At 36.4% G+C, this 12,802-nt stretch overlaps 1 protein-coding gene across 11 annotated transcripts in view; it reads right to left on the bottom strand.

Moving 5' to 3' along the window:
• The window catches only part of MAP3K4 (mitogen-activated protein kinase kinase kinase 4), a 78,377-nt gene that overhangs the window by 46,004 nt on the left and 19,571 nt on the right, over positions 1-12,802 (bottom strand). For 10 of the 11 annotated variants that reach the window (XR_008234800.1, XM_052784846.1, XM_052784840.1 and 7 more), the window contains exons 2-4: positions 11,883-12,073; positions 5,040-6,421; positions 446-688 (exon numbers count right to left, since the gene is read on the bottom strand). Coding sequence is in view for 10 of the 11 variants with exons in the window: in XM_052784840.1 (XP_052640800.1) it covers positions 446-688; positions 5,040-6,421; positions 11,883-12,073 (1,816 nt within the window). In the remaining variant the exon portion in view is untranslated. Of the gene's footprint in view, positions 1-445; positions 689-5,039; positions 6,422-11,871; positions 12,074-12,802 lie in introns of those variants that run through there. The other variant, XM_052784849.1, reaches the window with a different exon arrangement.

Here is a 12,802-nt window from a genome sequence, read left to right as displayed (position 1 = left end):
ACTATGTGTCCATCACATGTTGGCAGAGGTCTTACTTTTGCAATGAAAAAAGGATCAAATCAAAGAAAAAAAGAAATATACAGACCCTTACAACTGGTTACGCTGCCTAAGAAACCCAAATAGAGGAAGATGTGCTGGACAAGGTTATATAGCTTATAATGCAAATGGAACAAATATTGTTTACCTTCACTGGCTAATAATTCTTTAATCACCAGTTTTGATTCCTGGAAGTCTAAATCAGAGAGTTATATATAACCAGTTGTTTACTATGCAAAATCCAGATCTCCATATGAAATATAAGACTATTGATAAAAAGTTATTACGTAATTATACATTGTCATTTCTTAAACTAATCCTCTTTAAACCAACAACCTTATTATAATGACATGACAAAGTAATTTCAAATAGGAACTATTAAAAAAAACAAACAACAGTTGAAGCAAACCTGTTTAATACTCAAAAGAGATGGCTCCCCAGCAGGTCTTTGTTCCAACCTTAGCTTGAGACATTCATGGATAACATTGAGCAGGACTCGGCAGAGGACCAAGAATGCAGGTTCAAAAGATGGCAAATCCATGGATTTCAGCTCCTCCCATGATACAGTGCTGCATTTTTGCTCACAACAAGGTGGGGAATTTAATAACTGCACATAATCTGAACACAACATGGGATCTGGAAATTCTGAAAACTGTAACAAGAAATAGGTATCATGAAAATGATCCTTAAATTCTTTAGGATTTAGCATTTGTTTAAAGAAGCATGCACTAAAGTCTATTTTTAAAAGGTAAGATTCTATTAACTGGCAAATCAACCACAGAAGTTTCAATTTCTCTCTCTCTTTTTTTTTTTTTTTTTTTTTTTTTTTTTGAGGATCAGCAGGCTGAGGAAAACAATTATGGACCCTTGGGAATGAACAAAACAATCTCTTAACTTTATGTTTCTGTTTTAAGATTATTAAACCATCCATTAAAGCTGGAGATCACCTCACTACACAGGAAGAAACTGCAGTTTGAGATTATGATGAACATACAGGTTAATCCTAACATAATATATAGAGACATATAGTCAGTTCATTATAAGATACAATACTTGAGAATTTAAAAATATATTAAAAAAATAAATAAATCAAAACGTCTTACACTAATGGCTATATCTAGAGAAACAAGTTTGCATTTGGCTATGTCAGGTGAGTAACCTTGTTCCTTTTCAAATACATAGTGCATATATTATATAAAACTCCGCATTGTAAAGTAACGCAATATTCAAGAAAGTGTCGCTAGCTAAAATGAAAAAAAACTATTGAAAAAATAACTTATGAACTTTGGTAGATGTTAAGAAATTGAAACTGAAATTTAAAAAGGAAGATAAAATATAAAGAGATCAAGCTGGTTTTTTCAATTAATAAACTTATTTTCATTTAAATGAAAATTAAATTTGAATGAAATTACATTTCCAATTAGAGAAAATAATTGAAACTATCTGAAATATACATCCTAGATATCTAAATTATATACCTTCTGATAACATTCTAAGCAAAGCTGTACATGGAGGCACTCTGGCATTTAATTTAGGAAGAAAATTTGGACTGCAACACATGTATAGCTCTTAAAGATAACAACACACTGTACCTCATCTAAGGATAAGATTTGTTTCAGATGAAGTTTGTTTTATTCTAATTCTCATTTCATGGCTGCTAATTATGACACCTGAATATCCTTCATTCATGTATTAGACATAACTAGCATTTTTTAGGTTCTTCTTCAGTGCCAAATTTAAATAACATCACTTCAAAGGAGGGGAAACATTACGAGAAATTAGATAGAACGATAAAGTGCTGCCTAGAGAGTTAAAAAAAAAATTAAGCCACTTTTAAGCTTATTATCTAGCAGAAAATTAAAAAAAAAAAAAAATTGTTTATTCCTTTACACCTACACACACATTTTTGACATTTGTGTCTACAGTGTTGTACAAGCTCTGCTTCCTCAGAAGAGCCACACAAAATTACAGCTACCGACAAAGTCAGTTTTCTTAGTGTTTTTATTTTTTAATACTGTGATGCTTCTCAGCTGTTGGGGGGATGGAATAGCATATTCATTACTGTCTAATGTTGGCACAACACATACTATGCACTGCAGATTCTTAAGCGGTTTCTAAAACCACTAGCTCATTATGCAGAGATAGCAAACATGCATGAGTGGGGATTTCCTTTATACCTAGTTTAGTTGAAGTTTAATCACTAGTTGATCTACAGTATAAAAACTTATCTTCTTAGATGGTATATTAATTCTTCTTTTTACTAACTCTCTTTTAAAGAAACATACAGCACCAGAATAGCTCCAGAGCTAAAGGCTTTTATACAAGAAGTTTTCATTAATAACAGTTCATGAATATACTACACTTACACAGCACAAAATAGTTAAGAAATACAATCCTCACCGTGATGCAATTATGGTGTTGAAAAATTTAGTTCTTATAAAAATATTAAAGAACTAGTCTATGGTATGATAAATAACACAACAAAATTGAATAAGTATGTTTTTCATTTTCTAACATTAAGGATGACAGCACATGACATTAGGGCTTAGTATTAGATACCTGAACCTCTACTGACTCATCTTAATCTTGAGCGGGCCCAGTCCGAAATGTTTCAAGTGACTATCAAATACTTCTTTAAAAACCCCCAAGAAAACAAAGTCCAAGCCATTTATTGAGATCATACATAAAATCCATACTCAAAAGTGCAGCCAGTTGAATAAACAACAAGCAGGGTACATGGGCTTAAGTACTATTCTACTAAAATAACATCTCTGATTTTGTAAACTGAAAGAAGAAATATTAGCCATTTTCTTTAAGAATCAAATCATACAACTTCTACACAAACAGACCCTGTAGTGCCTAGAGCCCTGTTAAAGTATCAGAGCCTTTGATGAATGAAACTTGCACTTTAAAAAACACTAAAACCAGCTATATGGATTAACATTTACACATACTTAAGATGAAATGAGCATTAAAATGGATACAGTGGAAGAATCCAGAAAGCACATTTTAGATGAAAGATAGTGTTTAAGTAACAATAGAAATTAAAGTATGTCCAGAGATTTTAAAGGGTATGTACACACATGAACACAGAGTCAAGATACAAAAATAACAGAAGTAACAAAGATGAACAAAACACTAACAGCTCTGGCTGCATACAAATATCAAACTGAACTGCACTAAAAAAAAACCCAAGACACTACATTCCAATGCCATAAGATGCAAAGACCAAGCAATTCAAAACCATCTCTTCTATTTTAGTCTGATGTCATCTTTTGCTGCAGTAGGTACCATGCTTCTGACAAACAGTATTTTCTTTTTTTGACAGCATTCTTTTAACTTTGGGGCAGGAAAGAAGTTTACAATTTTATAACATTCACCTTTAGTCATAAAATAATTTCTTAAAAGAGGACAATATTCCAAAGAAAATGTAGTCGTTACTGAAAATGAACATTCAAATAAGTCGCAAGGGTGGAGAAGGAGGAAGAAAAGATTAACCTTCCATCTTACACAAGTCATCCAACACTAAATTACCAAGAATTCTAATTCTGTGAAGCTGCAGCAAAGACTCTAGCTACTTATATTTCATTAACTTGTTTCAAGAATCTTTATGAAGTCAAAACATTTGAGGTATTTAGCAATTCCAAAAATACATTCAAAGTAGTTTGCAATACCCCCAAATTATGGGGTTTTTCCCTTTGGTTTTTTAAAGGTATTTCTACCGGTATATTAAGCTGAACTTTCTATCTAAGTATATATGGCTTGGGGGTACTTTTGGTTACTGTAACAGATACCTCCAAGTTTTGCTTAGGCACATGACTCTTTAGAAATACACAGATTTTCTTAATGCAAAACTTCCTAGAACACAAGTCGAAACCAAGTAGAGAATAAATAAAAATTCAACTAACTTCATTCTTTACAGTAATATCTACATTAGCAACAGAACAAATAAAAACTTTCAGAATCAAGTAACTTTATAAATATAAATCTATTCAACCTAAAAAAATAACCTCTGAGAGAGATAAACAATTCTTGTTCCTTTTGCAAATGTGAGTCAACACTAAGAGCATCGTGTCAAAGACCACATGTGGTATCCATATTAGAGTGGGCATGATGGCTAAGAAATTCCTTCGTCCAGAATCCATGGTTAGGCCCCACACATAGTGCCACTCGTATCGAGGAGGGCACGTAATCCTTACTACTAGTTCTTCCTAATATAAAAATGCCTGAGAGTTAGGTAATAGTTTGTATTAAGCAACAATATTCTGCCTTGAAAGAATTAGTGATCACAACTTACCATATGAAACTTCAGCTACTGTCCTTCATTTACTGCTTATTTCATAATTTTGTTTTTATTAACTCACAATCATTCTTAATTAAGAATATAAAATGACCCCAACCCCCCCCAAAATGAAACTAAGAGACAGCTGAGAAATGCAACATGCTAACATGACTTGCTTTCATAGATTTCAAGGTTAAGAAAGCCCATTCATTTATCCAATCTGGCCTCAAGCACAACATACCACCACAGTAATTCATTTACTTAGATGAGGAAAAACCCAAAACAATAGTGACGTTTTCATAAAGGATGTCTTGCAGAGAGATATCCAGTCTTGAAGACAAGAAAAGGAAAATGACCAGTCCCATTGCTAATTTTTCTCATGATTCAACTTTTGTACCTAATTTTCCATTGTAATTTTTCTGATTTGTAGCTTTAGACATTAGAAAATGTAATGAGCAAAGATGTTATCATAAAAATGTCATTTCAGTTACAAACAAGAACAGAGAACTAGCTTGTACTTCACACAAATTCTAATTCAGGTCAAGTGACAGATTCATTTCAGCGGAAGCAGAACTGGGCTCTTCATCATATCATACACTATCTTTCAAAAACCAACACAGCAACCAAAACTTTCCTAAGATCCCAATTTCTCCAGTTTCAGTTAGAAACAATACAGCAGGGGAGGTACTCCTGTTATCCATTTACACTAGTAGCAACCTACCTCCAGCTGATGATCACTCCTTACCAACGCCATACGGGCCCTTTGCAATGAACCATGCATTAGCTTGTGCAGTCTTAAAATTAGCTTCCTCAACCCCATTTGCTTCAGTGCTTTATCTACAAACGGCCTGTAAATAGAGGTCAAACAGTGTTGGCTGCAGCTTGCCTCAGCATTGCATTCTGGAATAACCCAAGAGGCGGAGTCATCCTCAGATTCAAGCCTATCAAACCTCCTTGAAAAATGGTCCTGAAAGTCAAGATTTGGCTTATTAGTAAAAGTGTTCTTGATGGCTTGTCTAAGTTCCTCAACATTCTCCTCAGATATTTGTTCTTCACCATCGCTCTCCTCTGTGCATGTTCCTGAGGATTCCTTTACTTCTGTTTCCCTATCAACTTCTTCATCCTCTGGATCATTGTCCTTAGATGGTCGAGGAGAAGGAATTTCAAACACTGGCCAGCCAATGTCAGAAAGATTTTTGATACCCAATACGGTTCCCATAATCCTTAGTTTTTGATTTAAGTCTTTCGTAATATTTAACCATAGACAGAGTGCCTGCACTCTGTCTTGGAAGTCCTTTGCAGCATACTTTTCATAGTCCTTTTGAAGAGCCTGCAGAGATGGATAAAGTGCTTCTATATACTCGAGCAGCTCCATTATCCGCTTTACTTGCTCAAATGAGACCCGCTGGCGATGGAGGTGTTCATGGTAACTTGAGTAACCCAAAGCACTAGTTCCACGTGTTGCCTTGCAAACTCCTTCTCCTGAAGTACCATTGAGACTGGCTCCATTTTTTACACAGGAGAAGCTTCCATAGTTCACTTTGAAGGTGAGGATTTCATTGATGATATCAGGGATAGCTTGACGGGCTGCATATAGATAGAGGTCTTGGTCATTAATGCTCCGGCCAGCATGCCAAGCTTGCAGCTCCAGCCAGATCAGTTCATTGGATCGGTTCAGCCAGACAGAAGAGGTGTTTTCCGGTCCTCTCTGCTCCCTGTCCTTTTTCTTTGAGACTGAGGTAAGTTTTAACAAAAGCCGCAGGGTTTCAAAGAATTTTAAGCGGTCTGCTGGGCAGTCAGTCCTAGAAGTCTGGCGTGCAGTTCTGGGTATTGGCATGGGCACAGAGACTGGAAGCTTAGCATTGCTACAGCCAAGGCTGAGGTAAGGCTTATTAAGATCAACATCTGGAATTGGTTTTTTTGGCAGAGACCCACCAACTGAGTCTAACATAAATGAGCACTGCACATTTTTCTTGTGATCTCGTTCTGTCGTCCTTAGGGTGTCTCGGATCTTTTTTCCTTGCTTATAGCTGTGCTCCTCCACATTCTCAATGGTTTTCCCATTGTCTTTATGCACTGACTGAGTTGGCACACTCATTTTTTCTGTAAGAAAAGAAAAAAAAGAATGTGACTGCAGCAACAAGAAAAAGCATCATTCAATCCAGCTCCCGATCACATTTCTTAGGTTCAGCATAAAACATTTTTTAATACCAACGAAATAAAACAGGCATGGGTAGAAGTAAAACGTAGTCTTCGATATTACCATTAGTACAACTAAATCAATAGCAGCACCGAAAGGAAATTTTTCTTCTCTTCTTGCTTTCTCTCTTTTGTAGAAAGGACCTCAGAGAATTCTCATTATTCTGAGTATGCCATCTACTGAGAATTGAGTATGATCAAAAGGAAAAGAATGGTTTTCAAATTCATTTTCCAAACATTTGTCACACAAACTCCCAAACAAAAACTCAAAATGCAACAGAGCATTATTAAGGTTTCCAAGTCAAACAGAATTAAAGAGACTCCATTGCACACGCAATTTCATAAAAACTGGAGCATGTACAGATTCTGAAATTTAGCTTGAATGATCTAATCCTGGCTCTTGGAGGGCTTGATCTTAGTTCTGGGAACCCATCTGTAGTCTTCATACACTGCCTTAACACCAGGAGCATACTTCCCCACTCTCCCAACAAACACACACTTGCCTTCTCCCTTACCACACAACAGCAGCCCTTTCCTGCCTAATTGTGCAATCTCCTCTTCTCTTCCTGCTCTTTCCTCAGAAGCAGCAGACATTATCACCCTTCTGCAGCACTAACAAAAGCACTTCAGTCTAGGCTTTGCAGATCAGGACAGGGGGAACTACTTGGTATCAAAACAGTGGTTCTCTCCCTCTCTTAAGGAATTAGTGGTAGGCTGGAGAGAAACACCTGTATGTAGACAGCTGCAGTCCAGAGATCAGCAGTTAGAACACAACAAGCTACACAGCCACAGGGCCCCCTGCTTATTCAAGAACAGAAAAGACTTTCAGAATGATGGCTGAATACTTTGTCTTCTTTTCACTCTTCACTGTGACTCTAAGGATTATCTGCTGCACACAGCTCATTCCCCACTCTAGAAGTAGTAATTTCCTTAGAGTCTTTGCTACTGTGCTCCTCACTATAACATCCATTAATACCAGAAATACTTAATAAGTTTATTTGCAAAACAGGCCTGCTCAGTGGAAGAATAATGTTATTCCCTTTCTATATGTGGAAAATCATGATAAAGAAACATCCATCAAGCCAGCATACTTTTGCGTGCCAAAAATGGGAAAAGCTATTGCTCAACATTTCAGAACACCGAGCACTCCGTGTTCAATACTCCCTGACTTCAATTGCACCTTGATTTCTGACCAATTTGCAAACCACATCCCAAAATCTCTAGTTTGCTTCTAGGAAAACAAGAAACAGACAGAAGATTTTAATTCGCACTATTTGCCTAGCATCACACAAATTTTCGTGACAGAATGCTGTTATCTATGATGCACTTCACTGACTTAATTATCAGATGGCCCTTCATTCTTGTTCCATTCACTACATATCTTCCAGCATCTGCAACAAAAGAAGGTACAGTCATAAAGAAATCTGCTTCCTCCATCACAAAATTCCAAACAATCTCTTTTCATGTAAGACAGCAGTGCTCTGGAAGAGAACTGGTGTGGTAACATAGCTCAAAGACTATCAAATGTATGCACACAAAGGCATTGTATTAAGGTTGCAGAGACATCTGAAACAAAAGTGGAGAGGTATGTGGTCAGAGCACCTTCCTTCGCTTGCTTCCATTACAAACCCTGTTTTCAGCTGTTAATGAGCAATAACCAAGTTAATAAGGGTGTGACCTGCCACACTGCCTCCTTCCAATCCCCATATCTAAAAAAATATAATTTAACCCTTGTCATAGTTGTGTAGGATCGGGGCAGGTCACAATGTGTACAATGGCATTTAACTCTGGAAAAAAAAATTATATTCTGAAGGATATGAGGAAGAAAAAAAAGAATCACAAAATCATCACAGAAACTGTTTCTTGCAAATATGGACTTTATTAATGCCTCTTATACTACTGTTATTTCAGGTATTCTTACATCTTTCTCTGAATAGCTACCAAGTACAACAGCAGCTGATATGAAAACCTAACTCAAACACAGTTTCCTCCTGGAAATGGAAGCCTACCAGTGCTTCTAAGAAACCTGCTATAGAATTCACTATCACTGATTTTACCTTTATCTACTCAAACACTACTGTCAGACAGCAGTACCTCACCCTCACTGGTTACTAACTTGTGAGGTTAACCAGCACCACACAGAACACAAGACTAAAAGTCCCGCTGAGCGCATCAGCTTGAATTCCACACCACAGTTGGCACTGCCGTGAGGAGCAACAGCCCAAAAAGCCAGGACAGGCAAGGAGCAGGAAGACGTGTTCTGCATTGGCAGGAAAGAAGGAGGAAGATGAAGGAGGTTGGCAGAGATGAAACACACACACATAGATATGCCCCCCAGACTGTGAGGTAGTTTAGGAATGGATCAACTTTTAACAGCACTTCGACGTTAAATATTTTGGTGACCTTGCAAAATAATAAATGAAAACCTTGGCACATTTAAAGATCACTTTCTGAACTTACACTCTAGCTACTAGGAGGTCCTATAAACCCCTTCAGTTTGTATTTTTAACATGTTATTCTCCTTCAATATTGATCTTCAGATTCTCCACCCCACCAAAACACATTGAAAGAAAGGTAAGTTAAAAATATTATTCATTGTTAGACATCCAAAATGTCCTAATACTTAAATATTCATCACTCTTAACAAAGCCCAGGCGCAATAATCTACAAATTGTTTCAAAATCCTCTCATTTTATCAAATAAACAGGTGCAAATGATTCAAATATGCCCAACAATTCTGTAATAAATGAGTATCAGTGTTATAACTGTAAGAGTTCCTACTACTCATTTTATTGCAGTTTTGTAATACAGGCTTAAATCAATTTGTAAAACAAGTTCAGCTGTACTAACAAATTTTGAGTTACAATTACCTTTACTGCTACATGGGGCAGGTAGGTTTCATGACTAAGCAACAATTGGTTGGTGAGAGGGAGCAACCAATAGATGGTAGAGTCTGAGATCTTAACCAGCTCATTAAAAAAAAAAAAAAAAAAAAAAGAAAAAAATGATGAAATGAACTTGAAGAACTTGATGGGGGTAAGAAAGTAGGGCAGACAGAGGTTCCCCTTCAAGTATGAAGTTGCAGAAGTTTCATACTAAAAAGCAGACAGGAGCACTGTTTTTTACATAGTCCAAGAAGCTAACACTTCAATAAGTAAGCAAGCATCACTGGACTGACATTCCATACCATCAGAGTCAGAAAAAACAGGTAGGAGACACACTTGTGTCTTAGAAGCAACTTTGAAATGCAGTTAGCTTAGAAAACGTGAATCCCATGGGTCTTGGGCTGCAGGAGAAATGATTCAGAAACAAGTTTAAACAGCTTATTGCGTCAGTTTATTTTTTGATACTAAATGCAAGTTATAAGAAACTTGGTGTGACAGAAACTAAACAAACACTGGAGATGCAAGTAAGCAAGGCCCTAGTGCCCAAAATTCTTTCAGTTGTCTAAATAAAGATATATTAAATCTGTTATATGTAAATGTCTGAAAAGTTATTTCAAATTTACTTTTTAAACTGATTAATTACATCAAACTAACCCCCGAATGAATTCTCTTACTGAAGTAAAACCAATTCAATCTCCAATAATAGCATATGCACACCCATTCTAGGTCAATCAACTAGTCCACTTTGAAGTTGTTGTTTTTGGGGTGGGTTTCTTCCCCGCACCACCCCCCGCTACAGAATAAGTTGCCTATACGTATAATCTCAGAAAAAGTTAAACAAAATGAACTATGAACTTTCCAGAAAAGATATTTTACACAATGTAACATCATCCAATTCATAAAAAAACAAAAACAAAAAAAACCCCAAACACATTTTAAAGATACACTCACAGCAACCAAGAACAGGATATTGTTATTCCAGAAGCAAGAACCATTCCCCTCGCAAGTAGTAAGAGAGAGACCTAAATAAGGTTAACGTTGCATTAAAAGAGTTTAACTTAGCCAAAAGGCACAACTAAAAGCCAATAAAAGTAGCTTAATAATTCCAATGCCTACACAGCTAACTGGCAAGTATAATGAGATTCTCTCTTCAATTTAGTTTAAGGAAGAGGTCTTCTGGTGAATGCTTTCTTCATAGTGACATTATTCAGAGGCTGTATGAAATGGAAGGGAACCAAAAGCTTTGGAAGATGTTTGTGTGGGCCCTTCTTTTATTAGGAACTTGCACTCCACAACTCTGTGAAACTGAAGAATAGACTGTATTCCCTTACTCACACTAAACCATTTACCTTCTTCTCCCCTACACTTTACCTTGAAAATGTAATCCTTGCAAGTAAATGCACTCTGTGATAACATTTCCCATTTCCTCTGAAGCAATTTAAAAAATTGCTTCCAAAATATTAACTGGCAATAGTCAAGCTGCCATAACGACTCTGGCAAATAACCTTGTCTAACATGGTTTTTCTTGAAAACAAACAACACCCCGCCCACCCCCACCCCCCAAAAAACCCCAACCAAACCTAGGTATAATTCTGTATGAAAATATTAAACATAGAATCTTAAAAACTGGGGGTTTTGCCCCCATCACAAGCTGAGCAAAACAACTAAAATTGCACAATTTTTTCTTTTTTTCTTGGAAGGGCAGCTTGAAAAGATGTAGCTACTGCATGTTTTTTAAAACTATCTTTTCAACAAGCAATTACCATATTCTATATCTGCTCAAAATTAAAGAAATAAAAGCTTAAAATTCATACTTTAACCTAAAAATGTTTTATTTAGTATTAGATGTCGTTACTCAGTAACATTAGGAAAAAACATACACCAAGTATCTTTTGTTTTTTCCCAGTTATGACTTTATGACTAAAGCATCAACAGAAGTAAACAGTGGTAACTACAATTTAATTGCTTCAGTGACACTAAAGAGTAAAGAATAACCACTGAAAACTCTATTTTTCTGTAAAACAGACTGTGAAGTGCTTCAGAACATGAAATTGGGGCAGGGAGGCAACTACACCATTACTAGTGACCACAGAATCGCGTAAAAAATTTGATTGGAAAATACCTCTGAAGGTCATTTCTTCCAACCTCCTGCTCAAAGCAGCATTTATTTCAAAACTAGTTTAGCTTGCTCATGATCTTATCCAGTTGGAAATCTCCAAAGATGGAGATTCAACAACCCAACCACGTCTCTGGCAAACTGTTCACTCTTTGACCATTCTCATGGTAAAATTTTTCTTCTAATACCCAGAGTTTTCCCTTGTTGCAACTTAGGGCAGCTGCCTCCTGTCCTTTCACTGCACCTCAGTATCTCGTTCCATCTTCTGCATATCTCCTCTGTCAAGTAATGAAGGGCTACTACTATGACTTTATGGTCATTTTAGGAAACAAAAAAAAAAAAAAAACCAAAACACCACACCTACCTTTCAAAGTGGAACGGCTAGCAGGTCTCCCAATGTTATTCTTCTGGTGCTTTGTTGACATACGCTTCATCTGGCGGGGTGTACTAGGAGGAGAAGTTCCATAGAAGGCGTCAGCACTTGCTTCATCTGATAATTCCTCAGGGTCAGATTCAGAGATCTTGCAAGTAGCATCTTCTGATTTGCATTCTTTCCTGTAGAGAACAAGTTAAACCACGATGTTAAAGAATTTTTCCTTGCAATATCTGTTTAGAAAGCTAATCCATCAATAAATCCCAACCACAGTCAACCTTCTATATTTTCCTGACACAGCCATGTATATTTACCAAAGTTTTTTCACACCCATAAGGGCAACTTTCCAATCAAGCAAAGTATAAGCAACATACAACAAAATGGATGTATAGCCAGAGTGCCACTAGGAGAACACAACGTGTATGTAACATATTTGTTTCTGAGAAAACTTGCGGCAAGCCTAAACTAAGAGGTACACGAAACAAACAAAGGTTCAAAAATACTAACATAATGCAAGCCAGTCAATCTAATCAGCAGCAGAGACAACAGCAGAGGTCTTCCCTTCCATCTTCCACCCCCTAACTTGTACATACCATGAAGGCAACTTCTAAGTTCACTGAAAAGGCTCTTCACCCTTCACAAAACTTCTATCTAGCACAGGAGACCTAAATGTATGTTACGTACTTTTCACTGATTTTAATATTAAGTAGGTTTAACCTCAGAACCTTTTTTTTTTTGGTAGCAAAAAAAATAACAGGGTTTGTATAGTAACTTTGTAGCCTCGATTACTTTGGCACTTTGGAAAAATACCAGTAATACTTAAATAAAAAACCTCAGACCTCACGCAAACACAAAATTAAGATAATGTATATATGTTCTTCAAACACCAAATCCAGATGGTCAGCTTAACC

The sequence above is a fragment of the Harpia harpyja genome, chromosome 4 (genome assembly GCF_026419915.1).
Source record: "Harpia harpyja isolate bHarHar1 chromosome 4, bHarHar1 primary haplotype, whole genome shotgun sequence".
NCBI classification, from domain to species: domain Eukaryota; kingdom Metazoa; phylum Chordata; class Aves; order Accipitriformes; family Accipitridae; genus Harpia; species Harpia harpyja.
The sequence above is the reverse complement of the archived record's forward strand: the minus strand, read 5'-3'. Positions and strand labels throughout refer to the sequence as shown.